We start from the raw sequence: 22,342 nt of genomic DNA on the forward strand, positions 1-22,342 counted from the left end.
GCTTCCCAAGTAGCTGGGATTACAGGCACCCACCACCATGCTTAGCTAGTTTTTGTATTTTTGTAGAGACAGGGTTTAACCATGTTGGCCAGGTTGGTCTCGAACTTCTGGCCTTAAGTGATTCACCCGTCTCAGCCTCCCAAAGTGCTGCGATTACAGGCATGAGCCACTGCACCTGACCAGATTGATTCATCTATCAGGTATAGGATGGTGCTGAGATGGCAATCCTTTGAATATTAAAGTAATATTTTTGGACAGATTTTAGAGTGATAAACTGTCAAGTCACAACAGTTTGTATACTATGATCCCATTTTTGTAAATAATTCATAATATACATTATATACAGCAAAATGTTAACATTAACTTTAGGAGGGGTGAGATTACAAGTGATTTTTTTTTTTTTTAAGTTTCTGCTTATTTTTATTTTCTAATTCTTAAATCCCAGCACAAGCCAAAAAGGGAAAGAGAAGAAAAGGTAATTACTGTAGAACCTGAAAACAGAAATACATGTAAACCCTGAAAGCAGAAAAGGGACGAAGATCCTGATGATTCTCTTATGAAGCTCCAAAATTGGTAATCCTGTCTCAGTTCTGCCTCCTCAGGAGGAGCATTAGTAGAACAGCAGCGATGAGAACGCAGAAGGAGCAGACAGTAGGTACCACGATCTCTGTAACCATTTGCATGTGACTTAGCAAGGGCTCTGAAATGACAAAAGAGAACAAGGACCACAAATGAGAACAGGATCTTTTTAGTAAATACAGCTTATCCCAAAAGCTTTAACTGTATTGGAAACACTTAAAAAATAGCACCCTCAAATTTTCTGATTATTTGCCATGAAATAGAAGTTAGTGAATTAAATGTTATCTGAAAATTTTATAAGAGCTTTGTAAATATTTCAGAAAGTATGGGATAAGGAATGCCTAGATTTCCTTCTTCCACAGATACTATAATAACGTCTAAATGTCTCTCAATGCTTATACTTACTAATCTCAGAATAGTAGCAGCTATATTCCACAGTTCCTATAATTTTTACTTGGGGGGATTTGTGAAAGAAGGGTCCTTGGGAAACATTTCCAACCTTTCTAAGATGTTATTATATATCTTAAGTATAGGAATTTGTATATTCCTATAACCTGAAAACAGAAATTATGGTAGTTCTTGTACAACTGAATAATAATCTAAGAGTTAATGAACAGCATATGTCATGTGTATTATTGGTAAATAGTGGCCACTTATCTAATAGCCAGTTTTAGTTTGTGTGCCAGGTACTCTGGTTACTGAGATAAAGAAAGCTCTGGACATCTTCACAAGGAGTTCACAGGCTCATCAGTGAATTCTGTACCATGTTTCAACATTGTTTAGTTTAAGGGAATATACATTCTTAATATCGCCTGATTATTTAAATTTGCTGGGGGTGCGGTGCATGTTGCTATAGTGGCCTGTAAAAATAGCTAGTTTGGTAAGATTTGGTCTAGCACCTTCCACCTCCACTACCGCATTAAAGATGAGTTTGTTAAAAAGGAAGTATATTTCTCTGATTGTCCTTATGGAGAAATAAAGATAAAATTCAAACAAATGATATGTGTTGGCATTTCCTGATGCACAGTTGCATCTTTGTTATTTGACATCTCTGATCTTTTTAGATCCATTGCATAGGAAATGATGTATCCTATGAAGATAGGGACCTCGTTTTGTTCATTGCCAAATCTCATGACTTAAAACATTCCTTGGCAAGTAGTGAGTGCTTAATCGTTGCTTGCCAAATGAACAAACATAAGATCTCAAGTGTTCTTTTCATCTCCTCCCATTTGGTACAATGGTTGGCTTTTCCTCTCCGTGCCCAAACACACTGTAACAAAAATAGTAGGTATATAAATTCATAGTATGATTCCAAAAGTATAAAACTTGAGTGGATAAAATGTTTCTCTTTCATGGTAGATTATTTATGTTTAAAATGCTTATAAATAGAAATTTGACATTGCTTCAAAGTAAAGAAACCTGATTCTAATCATAAACAGTTTTGGAAGATTGACTTCAAGTAGAGTCACATTTCGAGATTTTGGTAATGCTATATATAATTATTTAATTATTAAAGGAAAACGTGAAAACGTACGGACTCACCTGCCGCAAGCATCTGATTGTTGATAGAGCAAGTTTCCAAAGCTTTCTGGTGCCAACTTTCCACCTAATAAAAGCCCACTTGATAAATAATATTGTCTTCAGACTAATTTTTTGCTGTTTCAAATCATTTTTGAAATAAATATGGGATAAAATATTTTTGTAAGTCTATCTGTAGTTTGTGTTTAAATCATCTTTACTTGTAGTTTAAATTAATTAATATTTACATCCATGTACATCATAGGGAGTCAGAGAAGTGTCTTTGTTCTTGAGTGTACAGGCTAGTGCTTTTCTAATAATGTAAAAGTAGCAAATGCTATATGGCTATTAGTTACTGCTTCCATTTAATAGTCCTACTGGGTTCACCTTAAAATACTTTTGGTAAACGAATGAGATATACTTTTTAAAATCATTTTTATTAAGACACTCTTTTTATTTAAAAAAAATTTTTTTCAGAGTCTTGCTCTGTTGCCCAGGCTGGAGTGCTGTGGCGTGATCGTGGCTCACTGCAACCACCATCTCCCAGGTTCAAACAATTCTGCTTCAGCCACCTGAGTACCTGGGACTATAGGCGCATGCCACCATACCTAGCGAAATTTTTGTGTTTTTAGTAGAGATGGGGTTTCACCATGGCCAGAATGGTCTTGATTTCTTGACCTTATGCTCCACCCACCTCAGCCTCCCAAAATGCTGAGATTACAGGCGTGAGCCATCACACCTGGCCTATTTTAATTTATAGAAAGAGTCTTGCTATGTTGCTCAGGCTGGAGTGCAGTGGAGCAATCATAGCTCACTGCAGCCTCAAACTCTTGGGCTCAAGTGATCCCAACGCCTCAGTCTCCCAAGTAGCTGGGACTATAGGTGTGCCACCACATCCAGCTGATTTTTAAGTTTTTTGTAGAAACGAGATCTCGCTGTGTTGCCTAAGCTGGTCTTGAACAGTTGGCCTCAAGCAGTCCTCTCACCCCAGCCTCCCAAGGTGCTGTGGTTATAGGCGTGAGCCACTATACCTGGCCAAGACACTCTAAATTAGGGTTTCTATTCCCTACCAACTGGTGCCTCATCACAGAAAATAGAGAGCTGCTAGAAAAATTTTCAGGTTATTGAAAATGTTTGGGCCAGGCATGGTGGCTCACATCTGTAATCCCTCATCTCTACTAAAAATACAAAAATTAGCCAGGTGTGGTGGCATGCACCTGTAATCCCAGCTACTCAGGAAGCTGAGGCAGGAGAATTGCTTGAACCTGGGAGGTGAAGGTTGCACTGAGCCAAGATCATGCCACTGCACTCCAGCCTGGGAGACAGAGCAAGACTCCGTCTCCAAAAAAAAAAAAAAAAAAAAAAAAGAAAAGAAAAATGTTTGGTAGACTACTTTACATCTTATTTTGAAGCCTGTGCTTGTATGGCTCTGCTGCGTGGCTGGAAAATAGATGAAAACGCAATGCTAATTACACGTTTGATTTACTTAAATGTTTTCATATATGTTGAAGAATAGGTATTTGTTTGCATTAAGACACAGATTTAGAGTAACATTCAACCAGAAGTCTCTTGATTTTGTCCCATTATAGCTTAAAGCAAACGGAACTCCTGCATGACCTCTGGTCGTGCCCTGCCCAATACTGAGGTTTATGGGATGCTTGCTTCATCCTAAGCAGATGAGCAAAGGGGTGAAATAAATGGCCATGCTGCATACTCCTTTCCTTCCTCTTTTATGGAGGAAAGAGGAGAGGTACTTGCCAAGCTCTGTGTGTGTTCCAGCTCCCTAGCTCTTCTAAAGTTCAGAACAGATAACATTGATAATGAGGCCTACCTCTCTTGGATTGGGAAACCCACTGGCAATGATAATCTTCTTGTAATATTGAACTGAAGCCTTTGGATAGCGAGGCTTATTTCTGTCGTTAAATTCAACATAGTAGAATCCATATCTATCTGAGTATCCTTTCTCCCATTCAAACTTATCCAACAGAGACCAGGAAGTATACCCCTTTATATTAGCACCATCTTTTATAGCTGCAAAGACATTTTATTCCATTTAAAATACATTTCATTTACTTAGAAAAATAAAACTGAAGATAATGTTAAAATGTTTTCATTTATGAAATTTAGAAGCAAGTTTCAGATGATCATGTGTGTTAATCACATTTTGTCTCAGTTAAGTGGGAAAACGGGCAGACAGACTTGGTTTGCGTCTTACCTTTTAGCATTTCATTTATGTAGCCTTTAAGGTATTGAATTCTCCACTCATCACATAATTGAGTACAGTGGAATTTCTGAGATGCTCCATTTTCCATCACATATATGGGAGGATTGCCATATTGAGTCTGAAAGTGAGTCATAGCAACAAATATTTTAAAAATTCTAACCGTACTACAGGTAGGTTTCTGAGTTAGAGGCTCAGACAGGAACACCTATTCAAGCCTGCCAAATTCTAATCAAGTATATTTTTGCATTTAGTAGATGTCAATAAACATAACATGTTTATTTAGAGATTAATGTAGGCAGGAGACAGGTTCATATGAAGAATGTATTTCTCAATACATGAGCATCCTTGCTGGATATTGATGACTCACACCTGTAATCCCATCACTTTGGGAGGCCAAGGTGGACCAATCACCTGAGGTCAGTAGTTCAAGACCAACGTGGCAAAAGCCTGTCTCTACTAAAAGTACAAAAATTAGCCAGGTGTGGTGGTGGGCACCTGTAATCCCAGCTACTTGGGAGGCTGAGACATGAGAATCGCTTGAACCTGGGAGGCAGAGGTTGCAGTGAGCTGATTGTGCCACTGCACCCCAGCTTGGGCGACCAAGCAAGACTCCATCTCAAAAAAAAAAAAAAAAAGCATTGTTGGAGGTGGCAACATGTACTTTGGTCTTGTTCTTTGCCACATATTCCAGTTTAGGTGAGGAGGACAGCAAAATAAGTATGTGGTGTAAGGATTTTAGCTAAAGGTATATACATACAAATGGTTATGCCTGGTAGGCACGAGTCTGTAAAGCCTATACTTAGTAGCCTCTGAAATATGAGTAACTAGGTTTATTTTTATTAACTTTCTAATGTATGGAAAAGTTAAAGCCTTGAGAACACGAATTCAATCTAAATGTCCTTTGAACAGATTAATGCGATAATCACCTGAGCAAAGTTGAGGAGCCTCCTAAATCCCCATGGCACAGAATGTAGCCATTTAGACCCCAGATCTGGCCAGTTTGGGTCAACCAGTTCTATCAAGTCACGATCATTCTGGTAGCTGGGCCCCTGGCGGGAGGGGTAGTTCCTTTCCGTGATGTACCGAGTAGTAAAATGACCTAATCCCAAGAAGTCAGATGTGCCTTTAATGTAGCTCTTCTCCGGGGGTGAGAACACTGGTAACCTCGACATCTCCAGGCCTTGCTCTGCACTCTTTCTTCCTTTAGAGAGAGAAAAGGAGAATTTAACAATGCCTGATTTTCTCCCTATCACTGTGTTATGTATCATGACAGTGACATGTTGACATAAAAGCTCAACTTTAGGATTCGTCAGCATGGGAAGTATAACGTTAGCCATTCAACATGGAATTTTTGAAATTTCAATACTGTCCAAAAAATTTATGAGTTTGTATCACTTAAAAGTAGTATTTTCACAGGTTACTCAGTAAGTGGTGTGTAGCCAACTGGAAAAAAGTACTGTTCCTTACATTAAAAATGGGTAATTTGGCCAGGCGCCGTGGCACCTGCCTGTAATCCCAGCACTTTGGGAGGCTGAGGCACGTGGATCATGAGGTCAGGAGTTTGAGACCAGTTGACCAACATGGTGAAACCCGAGACGGGTTTTTATACTAAAAATATAAAAATGAGCTGGCCATGGTAGAATGCATCTGTAATCCCAGCTACTTAGGAGGCTGAGGCAGGATAATCACTTGAACCCAGTAGGCGGAGGTTGCAGTAAGCCAAGATCGCTCCATTGCACTCTAGCCTGGGCAATAAGAGGGAACCTCCATCTCAAAAAATTAAAAAATAAAAATGGGTACTTTTAGTTGCCTCTGGGAAGGGAACTGGAAGGCCAGTGATGGTATGTCCTATCTTTGAAAGTTATAAAAACATATGTTCTTTCACTGACCAATTCCAAATCTGTTTACACTCTACTCACACATGTAAAGGGATGTGTGTCCAAGGATCTTCATTACAGACCGAGTAGCAAAAGCTGGGAAACAACCTCAGTGTCAGTAGGGACTGGTTACATAAATGATGAAATATCCATCAGTTCAACACTGTGCAGCCATTAGAACAAATGAGGTAGCACTTTCTATAGCAATGTGGAAAGCTTGCCGGGATGTATGTGTCAGTGAAAGCAAGCTTCAAAATGTTGCATGTAATCACAAGTATATACACTGACCACAGGCACAATCCATCTCTGGACATATACTTGCTTCAGAGGAGGAAGGGAGAGAGACCTGACTTTTTACTTCATACTTTTTAAAAAAATTTGAAACATACCCATGTGTGAACTATGTAAACATGGTTTTTAATATATAAATCAAGAAAAACAACATTTCCCATGAATCGATCTAATACAACCATAAGAATAGTTCCAAAGAGGATAATAGTTTATATAAAATGATTACAAAGTTTGTGTTATTAAATACTTCTAAGATATTGGCATAAAGCAAATAAAATATTGGCATGTTGTTTCGTTACATTTAGTAACTTAAGAAAAACCACCAGCTATTGTCATTGTCCTTGCAGTAATACAGTAGCCACTTGCTGCATGTGACTATTAAAATATAGTGACCAAAGGATTGCATTTTTAATGTTTAATTTTTAAAAATTTTAATACACACTGGTGGCTAGAAGCTGTTGTACTGGGTAATTGGATAGCACATATATAGAACATTTCCATCATTGTGGAAAGTTCTATTGAACGGCACTGATCTGGAAATACTTTTGTTTATATATTTACTGTGAGTAAAAGAGTACCTTTTTTTTTCTTTTTGAGACAGAGTCTTGCTCTGTCACCAGGCTGGAGTGCAGTGGCGCAATCTCGGCTCACTCCAACCTCCGCCTCCTGGGTTCAAGTGATTCTCCTGCCTCAGCCTCCCGAGTAGCTGGGATTACAAGTGCGTGCCACCATGCCAAGCTAATTTCTGTATTATTAGTAGAGATAGGGTTTCACCATGTTAGTCAGGATGGTCTCGATCTAAAAGAGTACTTCTAAGAGGTCTGGAAGTAATTTGTGAACAAGACTTCAGGCAGAATGCTTTCAGTACTAAATAAAACTTTAACTGCTTAGAGGATCCTTCTTTCCACATCGTGCAAAAGAAAAGTTCAGCCTGTTTGCCATGTGCATTGTCACACATTTGGAGTTGGTAGGGGGTAGGATTATTGGCATTAAATGCTCTCTGACAAAGTCGATTTGACTTTTTAATGCAATCTTCTTGTGGCACCTGCAGTGGCCTCTGAGGGTCCCAAGAGAAAGAATGCACTGTGTGAATAAGTTGTGTCCATATCTACAACCATACGATCTTTGACAAACCTGACAAAAACAAGCAATGGGGAAAAGATTCCCTGTTTAATAAATGGTGTTGGGAAAACTGGCTAGCCATGTGCAGAAAGCAGAAACTGGACCCCTTCCTGACACCTTACAGTAAACTTAATTCCAGATGGATTAAAGACTTAAATTAAGACCTAACACCATAAAAACCCTAGAAGAAAGTCTAGGCAAAACCATTCAGGACATAGGAGTAGGCAAGGACTTCATGACCAAAACACCAAAAGCATTGGCAACAAAAGCCAAAATAGACAAATGGGACCTAATCAAACTCCACAGCTTCTGCACAGCAGAAGAAAGTCACTAGAGTGAATCGGCAACCAACAGAATGGGAAAAAATTTTTGCAGTTTACCCATCTGACAAAGGGCTGATATCCAGAATTTACAAAGAACTAAAACAGATTTACAAGAAAAAAACAAGCCCCTTAAAAAGTGGGTAAAAGGATATGAACAGACACTTTATAAAAGAAGACATACATGAAGCCAACAAACATATGAAAAAATGCTCATCATCACTGGTCATTAGAGAAATGCAAATCAAAACTACATTGAGATACTATCTCACGCCAGTTAGAATGGTGATCATTAAAAAATCGAGACAACAGATGCTGGAGAGGATGTGGAGAAATAGAAACACTTTTACACTGCTGGTGGGAGTGTAAATTAGTTCAACCATTGTGGAAGACAGTGTGGCGATTCCTCAAGGCCTTAGAAATAGAAATTCCATTTGATCCAGCAATCCCATTACTGGGTATATATCCAAAGAACTATAAATCATTCTACTATAAGGACACATGCACACGAATGTGCATTGCAGCACTGTTTACAATAGCAAAGACCTGGAATCAACCCAAATGCCCATCGATGATAGACTGGACAGGGAAAATGTGACACATATACACCATGAAATATTATGCAGCCATCAAAAACGAGTTCGTGTCCTTTGTAGGGACATGGATGAACCTGGAGAACATCATTCTCAGCAAACTGACACAAGAACAGAAAATGAAATACCGCATGTTCTCACTCATAGGTGGGTGTTGAACAATGAGAACACATGGACACAGAGAGGGGAGCACTACACGCTGGGGTCTATTGGGGGGGAGTAGGGGAGGGACAGCAGGGGGTGGGGAGTTGGGGAGAGATAGCATGGGGAGAAATGCCAGATATAGGTGAAGGGGAGGAAGGCAGCAAATCACACTGCCACGTGTGTACCTATGCAACTGTCTTGTATGTTCTTCACATGTACCCCAAAACCTAAAATGCAATGAAAAAAAAAATTAAAAAAAAAAAGTTGTGTCTATAGGGACATGGGCCCTGTCAGTCCCTTTATGAAGGCTTTTTCCTTGTGCATCTTGAGGAAATCATTGTCAAGATTTTGACTGTATGTGTATAGATGTGTCACAGAACTGGCTGTCACCAAAAGATTTTTAAAGATTTTGTCAGCCAGGCACGGTGGCTAACGCCTATAATCCAGCACTTTGGGAGGCTGAGGTGGGCAGATCACCTGAGATCAGAAGTTTGAGACCAACCTGGCCAACAGAGTGAAACCCTGTCTCTACCAAAAATAAAAAATTAGCCTGGTGTGGTGGCGGGTGCCTATAGTCCCAGCTACTCAGGAGGCTGAGGCAGGAGAATCACTTGAACCCGGGAGGCGGAGGTTGCAGTGAGCCAAGATTGCGCCACTGCACTCCAGCGTGGGTGACAGAGTGGGACTCTGTCTCCAAAAAAAAGAAAACTTTTGTCTAATGCCTTCATTTTCAGATAAGATTAAAAGCCAAAGTGGTGAAACACCTTGCCTACTCACTCACTAGTTAGTGGCAGAGTTGGAATTAGAACTTGCTACCTCCTGTTCCAGATAAGTCTGTTGGATAAATGTGTTTTATAAAGAGGCACTGCATTTTTCAAACACCTAAACCAGCTTTGTTGTATGAAACTGTAACCCAATTACAGTGTTATTTTTGTGTCTCTCTTTTTTTTTAGGGTGAGTGCCAGCTAAGACCTTTAAATCAGAGATAATGTTTAAATTTCTATGCTCAGACACTGCTCGTCGCCTACCCAGTAGTTCCATGCCTGTTGTCTTCTGTGCCCCTTCCTCCCCAGCCTCTGGGTCCCTGGTCATGATGGTCTAGGGCATCACCTGACCTAAACATGTGACAGTTCTGTCCCTTGAGGCACAAAGGGACAGAAGCTGTTTCCTGGGAAGATTTTTCTTGTTCTTTAAAATAGTTAAGGGGAATGGCTGGTCGCACTGGTTCACGCCTACAATTCCTATAATTTGGGAGGTGGAGGTGGGCAGATCGCTTGAAACCAGGAGTTCAAGACCAGCCTGGCCAACATAGCAAAACCCATTTCTACTAAAAATACAATTAGCCAGGTGTGGTGGTCCGAGCCTGTAATCTCAGCTATTCGGGTGACTGAGGCCCAAGAATCGCTTGAACCCAGGAGGCAGGAGGCAGAGATTGCAGTGAGCCAAGATTACACCACTGCACTCCAGCCTCAGCAACAGTGAGAGACTCTGTCTCAAAAAAAAAAAAAACTTAAGAGGGTAGAAGAAAAGGATACCTGCTTTCACCAGTTCTATTCAACATAGTAATGAGAGTTCTAGCCAGAGTAATTATGCAAGAAAAAGAAATAAAAGGCATCTTAATTGGAAAAAAAGTAAAAATTAACTCTGTTCACAGATAGGATCTTATATGCAGAAAATCTTAAAAGATACCATAAAAAAATTGTTAGAGCTAATAAATGAATTTGGCAAGTTAGCTCCATACAGAGGTAACACAAACACCAGTTACATTTCTATACATCAACAATGAACAATCTGAAAATGAAATTAAGAAAATACCACTTAGCATCAAAAAGAATAAAAATATTTAGCATGGCATTTAATTAGGCAGTTATATCTTTTTTTTCTTAATACTTCTGATCACTGTATTAAGGGCAGTTAGATCTTGACCCTGACACTAAAGGCACAGGCAATAAAAACAGGCAAAGGAACAAACATACATAGACAAATTGGACTTCATGGAATTTTTTATAATTTGAGAATCAAGACACCAGCAACGGAATAAAAACCAACCCACAAAGAATGAGAGGAAATATTTGAATACCATATATCTGATAAAAGATTAGACTCTAGAATATGTAGAGAATTCCCAAAACTTAACAACGAAACAACCCAATTCAAAAATGGGCAAAGAACCTGAATTGGCATGTTTTTCCAAAGAAGATCTACAAATGGCCAGTAAGCACATGAAAAGATGTTCTTAGAAATTATTAGGGAAATACAAATCAAAACTGCAGTGAGACCCTCACGCCCATTCCGATGGCCATTATTAGACAAAATAACAAGTGTTGGCAAGGATGTGGAGTAATTGGAACCTTTGTGTATTATCGCTGGGAATATAAAATGGTATAGCCACTGTTGAAAACAGTATCATGCTTCCTTAAAAAAAAATGACTGATGGAATTTTTTGTATGATCCAGCAATTGCACTTCTGGGTATATAACCCAAATCACTGAAAGCTGGATCTTGAGATATTTGTACACTCGTGTTTTTAGCATTATTCACAAGAGCTAAAAACATGGAAGCAACTTAAGTGTCTATTGATGGATGAATCAATAAGCAAAATGTGATACATATCAAAAATGGAATTTTTTTTTTTTTTTTTTTTTTTGAGATGGAGTTTTGCTCTGTCACCCAGGCTCAACTGCAGGGGTGCAATCTTGGCTCACTGCAACCTCTGCCTCCCGGGTTCAAGCGATTCTCCTGCCTCAGCCTCCCGAGTAGCTGGGATTACAGGTGCCCGCCACCACGCCTGGCTAATTTTTGTATTATTTAGTAGAGACGAGGTTTCACCATGTTGGTCAGGCTGGTCTCGAACTCCTGACCTTGTGATCTGCCCACCTTGGCCTCCCAAAGTGCTGGGATTACAGGCGTGAGCCACTGCACCCAGCTGGTCTAGGGAAACTCAGAGGTCTAGGGTTCCTCCCTGCCAACTCAAATATCTGGTTCTCAATTCTTTGGAGTCTGGATTATCCCTTGAGTACCTCACCCAGACCCAATGAGCTCCTCATCCCCCTGCCTTTTGCTCATTTCCTGTGGGCTCAATAACTTGTCATGGCATCTGCAGTTTAAAATGAGACGGGGCTCACCAATATAGTCCTTCATGACTTGGGGGTAGTCACCGGCATAAATGGGATTGGCAAACCAGCCCAGACAGAACTGTAGATATCTCTCAGCAGCCTCTATGTCCTTGGGGTTACTAATGTCCAGAGGTTCCCCCCAGTCACAGTTCAATGAAATTCCCACCAGACCTTAAAAAAAAAAAAGAAAGAAAAGGGAGTGGGAGGTGGACAGGCCATTGCTGCTCCAGGCACTTGGCTGTCCTAGGTACATGTTTGGGGCCACAGCTCACCTTGCTGCTTGCTGCGCCACGTGGTGTTATAAGAATGCCAGGCTTGGGCATGGGCCTGAAAGGGGAGCAGAAATTCATCATAGGCACCTGGCTCATCCATTTCCTCCCTTTCAACCCGGTTAGGCTTTCTTTCCTTCCTAACTCCAGAGACTCAACTGAAGACCTATCATTTTCATCAATCCCGCCTTGATTATCCCAACCCAGTCTTCTTTCCTCTAACTCCTGCGGGCACTTACTTTCTCTATACTGTAGATGGAACTTGCTCTAAGTCTGGCTCAGAAACTTTGCGTGTTTTAGCATCAGGATCCACCGGGAACTTAATAGAAAAACCAGTCCATGGGCCCTTCACCAGCCCTACTGCACAGAAACTCAGCGCGGGGCCCAGTGACCCAGCTGTGTGTGTGTGTGTCCCTTGAGACAGTCATGCTCTGTCGCCCAGGCTGGAGTGCAGTGGTGCAATCTCGGCCTCCGCCTGTGTGTGTGTGTGTGTGTGTGTGTGTGTGTGTGTTTTCCCTTGAGACAGTCATGCTCTGTCGCCCAGGCTGGAGTGCAGTGGTGCAATCTCGGCCTCCGCCTGTGTGTGTGTGTGTGTGTGTGTGTTTTCCCTTGAGACAGTCATGCTCTGTCGCCCAGGCTGGAGTGCAGTGGTGCAATCTCGGCCTCCGCCTGTGTGTGTGTGTGTGTGTGTGTGTGTTTTCCCTTGAGACAGTCATGCTCTGTCGCCCAGGCTGGAGTGCAGTGGTGCAATCTCGGCCTCCGCCTGTGTGTGTGTGTGTGTGTGTGTGTGTGTGTGTGTGTGTGTGTGTTTTCCCTTGAGACAGTCATGCTCTGTTGCCCAGGCTGGAGTGCAGTGGTGCAATCTCGGCCTCTGCCTCCCGGGTTCAAGCAATTCTCCTGCCTCAGCCTCCCGAGTAGCTGGGACTACAAGTGTGTGCCACCACGCCTGGCTAATTTTTATATCTGGAGTAGAGACAGGGTTTCACCATGTTGGCCAGGCTGATCTCGAACTCCTGACCTCAAGCAATATGTCCTCCTTGATCTCCCAAAGTGCTGGGATTACAGGCATGAGCCCCATGCCCAGCCAGCAATCTGTGCTTTAATAGGCTTTTTTTTTTTTTTTTGAGATGGAGTCTTGCTTGTTGCCTATGCTGGACTTAAACTCCTAGGCTCAAGTGATCCTCCCTCCTGCCTCAGCCTCTCAAATAGCTGGGACAAAAGGCATGTGCCAATACCCAGCTTAGTTATCGTTTGTTAAATGATTTTGGTGCTTGTTAAAGTTTCAGAAGCAGCGATTTAGAAGACCTGAACATCTGAAGACGATAGAATGTGGGGTTGTTTGTCACTCTCAGAGCAGCTTTATTTATCAAACTTCTTTCCTTATACTTCCTTTTGCCAACCAGCAATAACCAAGTGAATCATGGTATTGTCTGATGAAGTGGAACATGTCAAAACAGTATCAGAATCACATCTCTTCAGGCCCGGCACGGTGGCTCACACCTGTAATCCCAGCACTTTGGGAGGCTGAGGAGGGCAGACCACAAGGTCAGGAGTTCGAGACCAGCCTGGCCAAAATGATAAAACCCCATCTCCACCAAAAATACAAAAAAAATAGCTGGGTGTGGTAGCATATGTCTGTAATCCCAGGTACTCAGGAGGCTGAGGCAGGAGAATTGCTTAAATCTGGGAGGTGGAGGTTGCAGTGAGCCGGGATCACACCATTGCACTCCAGCCTGGGCAACAGGGCGAGACTCTGCCAATCAATCAATCACATCTCTTCAGCTCACTACCTTTAATAGATAAGATGACTTCCATGTTTAATATTAAAAATATCGTGAGGCTGGGCATGATGACTGATGCCTACAATCCCAGCACTTTGGGAGGCCGAGGTGGGTGGATCACCTGAGGTCAGGAGTTCAAGACCAGCCTGGCCAACATGGTGAAACCCTGTCCCTACCAAAAACACAAAAATTAGCTGGGTGTGGTTGCACACACCTGTAGTCCCATCCACTTGGGAGACTGAGGCAGGAGAACTGCTTGAACCCGGGAGGCGGAGGTCGCAGTGAGCTGAGATCATGCCACTGCACAGCAGCCTGGGTGACAGAGCAAGACTCAGTCTCAAAAAAATAAAAATATTTTGAGGTTCTGCCCTTTAAATATTCACAGTTTAAGAATCATAAGCCAAATGTAGACAGAATGAGAAAATGTTCTCCCTGACGTGAGTTTGGGGTCTGGTATGTCACCCAGTGGCTCCTTGCCTTCCAGCTTAGATTCTCCACCTTCTGCTAAGTGTCCTTTGGGGCCAATCCCACATGCCTCATATCCCTGTTGTCCAGTTACCATCATCCATATCCTCATACATGTCCCATAATGTGACCCAATTTCCTCCCCAGCGACAAGTCTTTCCAGTAGCCCTTCCTCCCCACAGCATCTTCTCCTAATGTCCCCTTTACTCTCTTGCTGTGAATGATGCCCGTCAGCCCTAAGACCACCTCCACTGCAGCGCCTTTGAGCAGAGGCCGTTTTTTCCCCCACACTCCACGTACCTCTGAGCTGGGAGTAAGGTGGAGTCTGCCTGCTCATCACCGCTGCTTCCGAGCTATTTTTCTTAAGTCCTCCAAAAAATCCCAGGTTCTTTGAAGTCCATACTCTGACAACCACTCCTAACTCCTCTTACTGCTGTCCTTGATCAACCCCAGCTACTTCCGCTCATTCATTGAAGATTTTAGCCCCTGGCTCACTGTCACACCCCTTCTTCCTCCTGTCACAGCTTGGGCCTGTAGTTGACACATTTCCACATGGATGTGCTCCATCCCCCCGGATAGGCTGTAAGCTCTTGGCAGCTGCTGTAACAGCTCAGCCATAGTGTCCAGCAGCGCCCTGGATGACAGGGCATTCCCTCCATAAATCGTCACAGAAAGGAAGGTGCTGTGGAGTATGCTGACTCCAAAGCAGACCAAGCTACAGCCCCCGGGGTAGGCTGAGCTGTCCTTGAGGCTGTTCCCCCACCAGAAGGACCCACCTCACCTTAATGATGTGGTGTGCTGCCTTGTACAGGCCGGTGCCAGGAAGCTTCAGGCCCGGTGCATGGTGGCCTGTCTCGTAGCCTTTTTCTGCCATTGCCTATAGGGACAGCAAGCAGGACCACAGCATCTGTAAGAAGTGGCAGGGAGTGCCCCGTTCTCCCACCTGGAGGGGCCTCGCTTACCCGAGGATCACTGAATGTGATCCAGTGCTTCACGCGGTCCCCAAAGGCCTCAAAGCACAGGTTGGCATAGTCTCTGAAGTAGCTGGCCATGCTCACATTCTGCCACCCACCGTATTTGACCTGGAGCAGCTGTGAACACAGAGAAGCAGGTTCCCCAGGAATGAACTTCAAAGCATTTTAAATGTGGAGATAAGCTATGTGACAGTCCTTGGACGAACCAGGGAGAGGCTGCACAGGGAGACTGGGACTCTCACGCTTAGAAAGAACTGAATGGATTGAATATTTAAGAAAATGTGGTCAGGCGCAGTGGCTCAAGTCTGTAATCCCAGCACTTTGGGAGGCAGAGGCGGGTGGATCACGAGGTCAGGAGTTCAAGACCAGCCTGGCCAATACGATGAAACCCAATTCTACTAAAGATACAAAAAATTAGCCAGGTGTGATGGCGTGTGCTTATAGTCCCAGCTATTTGGGAGGCTGAAGGAGAAGAATCACTTGAACCTGGGAGGTGGAGGTTGCAGTGAGCCGACAGCACACCACTGTACTCCAGCCTGCGTGACAGAGGAAGACTCTATCTCAAAAAAAAAAAAAAAAAGAAAGAAAACAGTGCTAGGGGAAAGGGGCGTAATCATGCAGAAGCATCTTGAGTCTCAGTTCTGGAGAAATGAGATCTGATGCTGGGAGGAACACTGATGAGGATTCTGAGGGCCATGCCGACGTCAGAAAGCTCCGAGAAGCCTTGGAGCACATCTGCCTTCTTCAGCAGAGGGCTTTCCCAACAAAGGCATCTGCTCATGATGGCAGAATTCTCCCAAGACTTGTCACTGTATCGAGACTACCTATTCAGCTCTCCTTGGTGGGTTTGAGAGGATGTTAATGGGGCAGGTTGGTGAAAGCAGCCAGGGAAGAAGCTGGAAGGTTCATCTCCCTAAAGCCTGCTCTGCCCTCTCCAGTGAGACGACTCGGGTAGCTCCCATTCCCACCGAATAAACCCAGTGCTCAGTCATCTCGGCTCAGCATTGAGGCCTTTGAGGTCTTCCCCGAGCCACGCCTCCAGCCTCTAACCTTTCCTTCACCTGCCTGCTCCCCAAATTCTAACTGAACCAAACTGCCTGCCCAGCTTCCCCCTCTTTGCCATGCACCCTCCAATCAGAGCACCCTTTCCTCCCACCTCCTGCCCAAACTTTCTAGGGCACCGATGGGACTACCTTCTCCCGAGTACCCCCCCAGAAGCCTTGTCTCCACTCTGCCCTCCCATGGCCTTGTGCCCAGCACTGCCTGCTCCATCTATAACCCTAGGCCCTCAAGACGTAGTAAGGCCTATTGAATGAATGGAATATTACTTGAGGCTGGGCACAGTGGCTCATGCCTGTAATCCCAGCACTTTGGGAGGCCAAGGCACGCAGATCACTTGAGAGGTCAGGAGTTCGAGACTAGCCTGGCCAACTTGGTGAAACTCTCTCTCTACTAAAAATACATAATTTAGCCAGGTGTGGTGGCTCATGCCTGTATTCCCAGCTATTGGGGAGGCTGAGACAGGAGAATCACTTGATCTCAGGAGGCAGAGGTTGCAGTGAGCTGAGATCACACCACTGCACTCCAGCCTGGACGATAAAACAAGACTCTGTCTCAAAAAAAGAAAGAAAACATTACTTGAGGCCAGGAATGGTAATCCCAGCTCTTTGAGAGGCGAAGGCAGATGAATCATGAGGTCAGGAGTTCAAGACCAGCCTGGCCAAGATAGTGAACTCCTGTCTCTACTAAAAATATAAAAAATTAGCCTCCAGCTACTCAGGAGGCTGAGGCAGAGAATTGCTTGAACCCATGAGGTAGAGGTTGCAGTGAGCTGAGATAATGCCACTGCACTCCAGCCTGGGCAACAGTGAGCCTCAGTCTCAAAAAAAAAAAAAAATATTGCTTGAATAGTAACATAGTGACATTCGAAAGCATGTTGTGATTTCATGGACATTGCTGGGGCAGGGGTCATATGAGTGCCTGTGGTACTGACTCAAACATATCAGAGAAAAATGGCTAAACTTGTTCATCATGCTATGTCGCCAGTTTTTTTTTTTTTTTTTTTGAGACAGAGTTTCACTCTCATTGCCCAGGCTGGAGTGCAATGGTACCATCTCGGCTCACCGCAACCTCCCTCTCCCAGGTTCAAGCGATTCTCCTGCCTCAGCCTCTCTAGTAGCTGGGATTATAAGCACCCACCACCATGCCAAGCTAATTTTTGTATTTTTAGTAGAGAAGGGATTTCACCATGTTGGCCAGGTTGGTCTGGAACTCCTGATCTCAAGTGATCCAATGATCTCAGCCCCTCAGTGTTGGGATTACAGGTGTGAGCCACTGCACCTGGCTGCCAGATCTTAAAGACATATATATATATACATTTTTTTTTTGAGATGGAGTTTTGCTCTTGTTGCCCAGGATGGAGTGCAATGGCGCGATCTTGGCTCACTGCAACCTCTATCTCCTGGGTTCAAGTGATTCTTCTGCTTCAGCCTCCAGAGTAGCTGGGATTATAGGCACGCACCACCACGCCCAACTAATTTTGTATTTTTAGTAGAGACAGGGTTTCTCCATGTTAATCAGGCTGGTCTCGAACTCCTGACCTCAGGGGATCTGCCTGCCTCGGCCTCCCAAAGTGCTGGGATTACAGGGATTACAGGTGTGAGCCACTGCACCTGGCCTAAAAGATATATCTTTATCGTTTTTAAAATTTGTTTTTATGTCAAGTTCTCTAGAAAACTGAAGGATTCACTCTTTTCAGTTACTACAAACATCAATTAAAGCAGTGTGACCTCCCTGCCATATGTGAGTGCTTTGGTTTAATGTTTCTGTCCCCTCGAATTCATGTTGAAACTTTATCAAGCAGTAGTATTGGGAGGTGTAGCGTTTGGCAGGTGATTGAGTCATGAGGGGTCTTTTATCATGAATGGGATTAGGTGCTCTTATAAAAAGAGGGACGCAGCCTTCAAGGCATCATCTTAGAAGCAGATACTGGGCCCTCACCAAAATCTGCACCTGCCAGCGCCTTGGACTTCCCAGCCTCTAGAACTGTGAGAAGATACATTCTCATTCTTTACAAACTACCAGTCTCAGGTATTCTGGTATAACAGCAAAAGTGGACTAAGATAGTGAGTCAGAGAGATTTTTCTTTTTTTTTTTTTTTTGAGACCGAGTTTCACTCTGTCACCCAAACTAGAGTGCAATGGTGTGATCTCAGCTCACTGAAACCTCTGCCTCCCAGGTTCAAGCGATTCTTCTACCTCAGCCTCCTGAGTAGCTGGGATTACAGGTGTATGCCACCACACCCAGCTAATTTTTGTATTTTTAGTAAAGATGGGGTTCAGCCATGTTGGTCAGGCTGGTCTTGAACTCCTGATTTCGTGATCCACCCTCCTCGGCCTACCAAAGTGCTGGGATTACAGATGTGAGCCACCGTGCCCTGCCAAGATTTCTTTTTCACTCACTCACATCTTATGGTCCTGAGCCAGAATCCAAAACCTAGTCTCTGCCCACCTTGGCAACCCACGTCCTCAAACCTGGCTCTCTCCTTGGGCCTGTGAACCTGCACAGGTCCTCACCTGAGGCAGATCCCAGTGGTGCAAGGTCACGATGGGGGTGATGTTGCTGCTCAGAAGGGCATCGATAAGATCGCTGTAGAATTTCATTCCCTTCTTGTTCACCTTCTCGGCTATAGGTGGAATAAAATAAGACGCTACGAGAAAGGCCCTTGGCCTTGGCCTTCTGGAGTGCAGCATTTCTGGGCCCTGTTGCTTTTTTTTTTTTTTCTTTGAGAGAGTTTTGCTTCGTCGCCAGGCGCCAGACTGGAGTGCAGTGGTGCGATCTTGGCTCACCGCAACCTCTGCCTCCTGGGTTCAAGAAATTCTCCTGCCTCAGCCTCCTGAGTAGCTAGGATTACAGACATGTGCCACCACGCCCAGCTAATTTTTGTATTTTAGAAGAGACAGGGTTTTACTATGTTGACCAGGATGGTCTTGATCTCTTGACCTCGTGATGTGCCTGCCTCAGCCTCTCAAAGTGCTGGGATTACAGGCGTGAGCCACTGCACCCAGTCCCCCTGTTGCTTTTTGAAGGCCTGAGGCACCCTCAGGCCGCCAGCAATCTGGGAGCCCAGTTACCTGAAGAACCTGTGAGAGCTGCTATCATCAGTAACCATGTTCATGGGCTGGTCTCCCTCCCCAGGACTCTGTGGTGCCCCTGCAAAGCCAATATGGCCGGAGGGGGCTGCAGTTGGGCTCGGGAGGGGCTGCCCTGGCTCACCTCGGACGCCTGTGGGCAGGAGCCGGGGCCAAGACAGGGAGAATCGGTAGTGGTTGATGTGCAGTTCCCTCAGCAGAGTGATGTCCTCCTGTGCGGACAGGGGTGGGGAGGCAGGTCACCTGGGGCCCTGGCTGTGGGAGGTAGGGGTCATCGGGCTCCAGGGCCGAGGCTCACTCTTGTCTCTATCTGTTCGTGGGTGAGGAAGAAACTGCTTCCTCATCTGTACAACAGAGGTGATGCCACCTGCCCCACGTCATCCAGGGGATACGCCAAAGAAAACACAGGACAGGGAGGCACTTGGAGAAGTCCTTCAGGCTGCCCTTATAAACCCGGTGATGACTTCCTCAAGAAGCCATCCAGAGAGGAAAGCGGGTGCTGAGGATGAGCGGGTCCCACTCCCTCCACAGGCACAACTCACAGGCGGGACCAGGGTGCAGGCCACTGTGGCTGTAGGCCCTGAAGCTGTGGCATCAGACTTTCCGCTCTCCCTCACTTGGCCTGAGGCACTGGCTCAGGTGATGCCCTGCTTTCCTTTCCTCCTCCATGTACCCCCACATCCTGGCCCCTCCAAAACCTTCACCCCCACTGGCCCTGCCCCCTCTGGCTGCACGGGGGTAGAGGGTGTTTGGCAGAGCATGGGGATGACACTGTCACCAGGGTTTCCCAATACATCACCCCTTGCCTCCCAGCTAGGCATGTATGTGCGCGCGCACGCACACACACACACACACACCCCGCACTCACCTGGACCTTGTGGTAGCCATCACAGGCTACATCTGCTGTCTCATTCCCGAGCACCTTCCCCTTCCCACTGTGCGTGAAGGCGTCCCAGATGCTGGGCCCTTTCCCGTCCTGGTCCCAAGCGCCCTCTGTCTGGTAGGCAGAACTGCCCACACCCCAGGAGAAGCCTGAAGGGAGAGACCCGTGCTGGGCCCCAGGTGCTCCCATGTCTCTCTCAGGCCTCAGGGACTGCCCCTCCCTACCACGCTGCCCCTGCCCCACTGGGGCCTGGTCTTCCTAGGAGTGGAGCACACAAGGTAGGGTAAGGTAGGAGAAGAGACATTAAAAACATTTTTGCACACTTTGAGCCCTGATTAGCATGTATTATCTGTGTAGTTTTTAGTAACTTAAAAAAGCTATCAGGAACTGTTAGAACCACCACACAGAGGGAAACCACTCAGAGGTGGGTTTTCTGTCCTGTCAGGAAGCAAGAACACCAAACTGCTCGGCGAGTCAGCCAAGGTGGGCAGATGGACGACAGACAGACAGGCAGACAGACGAACAGAAGTGTGGCCGTACCAAAAGGGAAGGTTCCATAGTAGAAGGAGTCCTCTTCTGGGGACCCCATCCGGGCGGCCCCCAGCCTGAGCACCAGCAGTAGCATCCACAGAAGGGTGGCGACCCGCACTGGCTTCATGGCACCTGGCCCTCCCCCATACCTGAAAAAGGGCCCCCGCAGCCAGGCTGGTGGCCGGGTCCTGGCTTGGGCAGAGGCCAAGATGGAGAAGGTGGGAAAGGAGGGCGCTTGATCTGGACCCAGCAGCAGAGGCCGAGGCTGGACGCTGACGCTGCTTCCATGCCTGGGGAGCTGAGTTTGACTCCAAACTCCAAACCACCCCTTCTCCCTACCTTGGCTCCTGTCTGGTGGGGGAGACCCAGCCCATACCTGAGTGGCCTCTATCTAAGGGGAAAACCTCTACTTCAGGGAAGCTCCAGTCTGAGGGGGCAGGTGGGAAAACCCACAGGGCCCTTTGGCTCTCCCAGAGACACATAGACCCCTCCCCCAAGCCAGGGTCACCCATCCCAGGGCCTCTGTCCTGCGAGCCAGGGAGACCCCTTCCATTGGGATCCCCTCTTTGGTGCCAGCCCAGCCAGCTTACCCAGGATCGTCCTTGGTCCCAGACAACTCCAGACCGTCAGTCACTGGCAGCCAGAGCCCTTTCCCACTGACCCCAGGCCTACGCTGTCCCCTGAGAGCAGAGCCACAGCGCAGCCGAAGGCTCTGGTTGGGGGCGTGGTTTGAGGCTACAGAGACTTTCAATAGCCCCATTCAGTGGGGGCCAGGCAGGAATGCTGAGCTGGCCGGCACAGCCTGAGTCAGCAGCTGGGAAGCTTGGCACTGGGCCGGGAGGCGGGGCAAGGGAGCCATCAATCAGCCTCCTACCCCGGAACAGAGGGGCAGCTGAGGAGGTGAGGAGGGGAGGAGACCCAGTCCTCCTGGCCCCTTCTGGGCCTGACATGCCACCTTCAGCACATCCTGGTCCTTTGAGCCCCAAGCTGGGGGTGGTGCAGGAGGAGCGTGTGTTGCCATGTGTCTCTACTTGTCCCAACTGCCAAAACAAAAACAAAAACAACCACTGTAGAAGACAGAGTTGGTTTTTCCACCTTGGCCTTCTCTTGTTGGATCCCTCATTCATTCCTTTCTTCACTCATTCATTCAACCAGCACCACCTCCTAGAACAGCCTGCCCTGTAGTCTCAGCACTTCCTGCTCCCACAGGCTATGGCTCCCTTCCTGGCAAGATCCTCCCTATCAGAATGGACTCCTTCCTATCGCTCAATTTCCAGCCTCCCTGCCTTTGGCCCTCACCACAACTCTCTCAACTGGGCCTTACTGCTTTGTTGTTGGTTAATCTCTTTGTTACTCTTCCTTTGGGTCTTCAGTGGCTTCACCTCCTCCAGGAAGCCTTTCTGGATTCATGCACCCTCAGGCCAGGCTAGGTTCTCTGGGTTTTCTGTGTCTTTATTTTATTTTTTTGAGATGGAGTTTCGCTCTTGTTACCCAGGCTGGAGTG

General features: G+C 45.6%; 2 protein-coding genes across 16 annotated transcripts in view; one reads left to right on the forward strand and one right to left on the reverse strand.

Moving 5' to 3' along the window:
* The window catches only part of ZWILCH (zwilch kinetochore protein), a 50,673-nt gene extending 49,097 nt beyond the window's left edge, over window positions 1-1,576 (forward strand). For all 10 annotated transcript variants that reach the window (XM_078333465.1, XM_035258961.3, XM_009005100.5 and 7 more), the window contains one exon: window positions 446-1,576. The gene's annotated coding sequence lies outside the window, so the exon portion shown is untranslated. The remainder of the gene's footprint in view (window positions 1-445) is intronic.
* Window positions 391-21,543, reverse strand: LCTL (lactase like). 6 transcript variants are annotated; one of them, XM_035258954.3, is made up of 14 exons: window positions 21,429-21,543; window positions 20,848-20,987; window positions 20,293-20,456; window positions 19,549-19,636; window positions 18,849-18,958; window positions 15,262-15,390; window positions 15,081-15,176; window positions 12,057-12,111; window positions 11,794-11,955; window positions 5,248-5,522; window positions 4,313-4,439; window positions 3,929-4,128; window positions 2,122-2,185; window positions 391-700 (listed from the first exon to the last, which is right to left on the reverse strand). In XM_035258954.3, exons 2-14 carry the CDS (start codon window positions 20,963-20,965, stop codon window positions 585-587), a joined length of 1,704 nt encoding a protein of 567 aa, XP_035114845.3. In that variant the 5' UTR covers window positions 20,966-20,987; window positions 21,429-21,543; the 3' UTR covers window positions 391-584. The 6 variants fall into 6 exon arrangements, with proteins under 6 accessions (XP_035114845.3, XP_035114842.3, XP_035114846.3 ...); XM_035258951.3 differs by having other exon boundaries at window positions 20,848-21,026; XM_035258955.3 differs by having other exon boundaries at window positions 20,848-21,030.
* Window positions 21,544-22,342: the final 799 nt, after the last annotated feature.

Source organism: Callithrix jacchus, chromosome 8, assembly GCF_049354715.1.
Source record: "Callithrix jacchus isolate 240 chromosome 8, calJac240_pri, whole genome shotgun sequence".
Classification (NCBI taxonomy): domain Eukaryota; kingdom Metazoa; phylum Chordata; class Mammalia; order Primates; family Cebidae; genus Callithrix; species Callithrix jacchus.

Bases quoted from the DNA above. Each gene is read 5' to 3' on its own strand.
- LCTL (XM_035258954.3), bottom strand. From the start codon at position 20,965: ATGAAGCCAGTGCGGGTCGCCACCCTTCTGTGGATGCTACTGCTGGTG. The intron at 12,112-15,080 runs GTGAGGTGGGTC...CTCCCCTTTCAG, and splicing joins CAGCACACCACATCATTAAG to GCCCATGCCCAAGCCTGGCA. The intron at 4,129-4,312 runs GTAAGACGCAAA...ATGTCTTTGCAG, and splicing joins CATAAATGAAATGCTAAAAG to CTATAAAAGATGGTGCTAAT.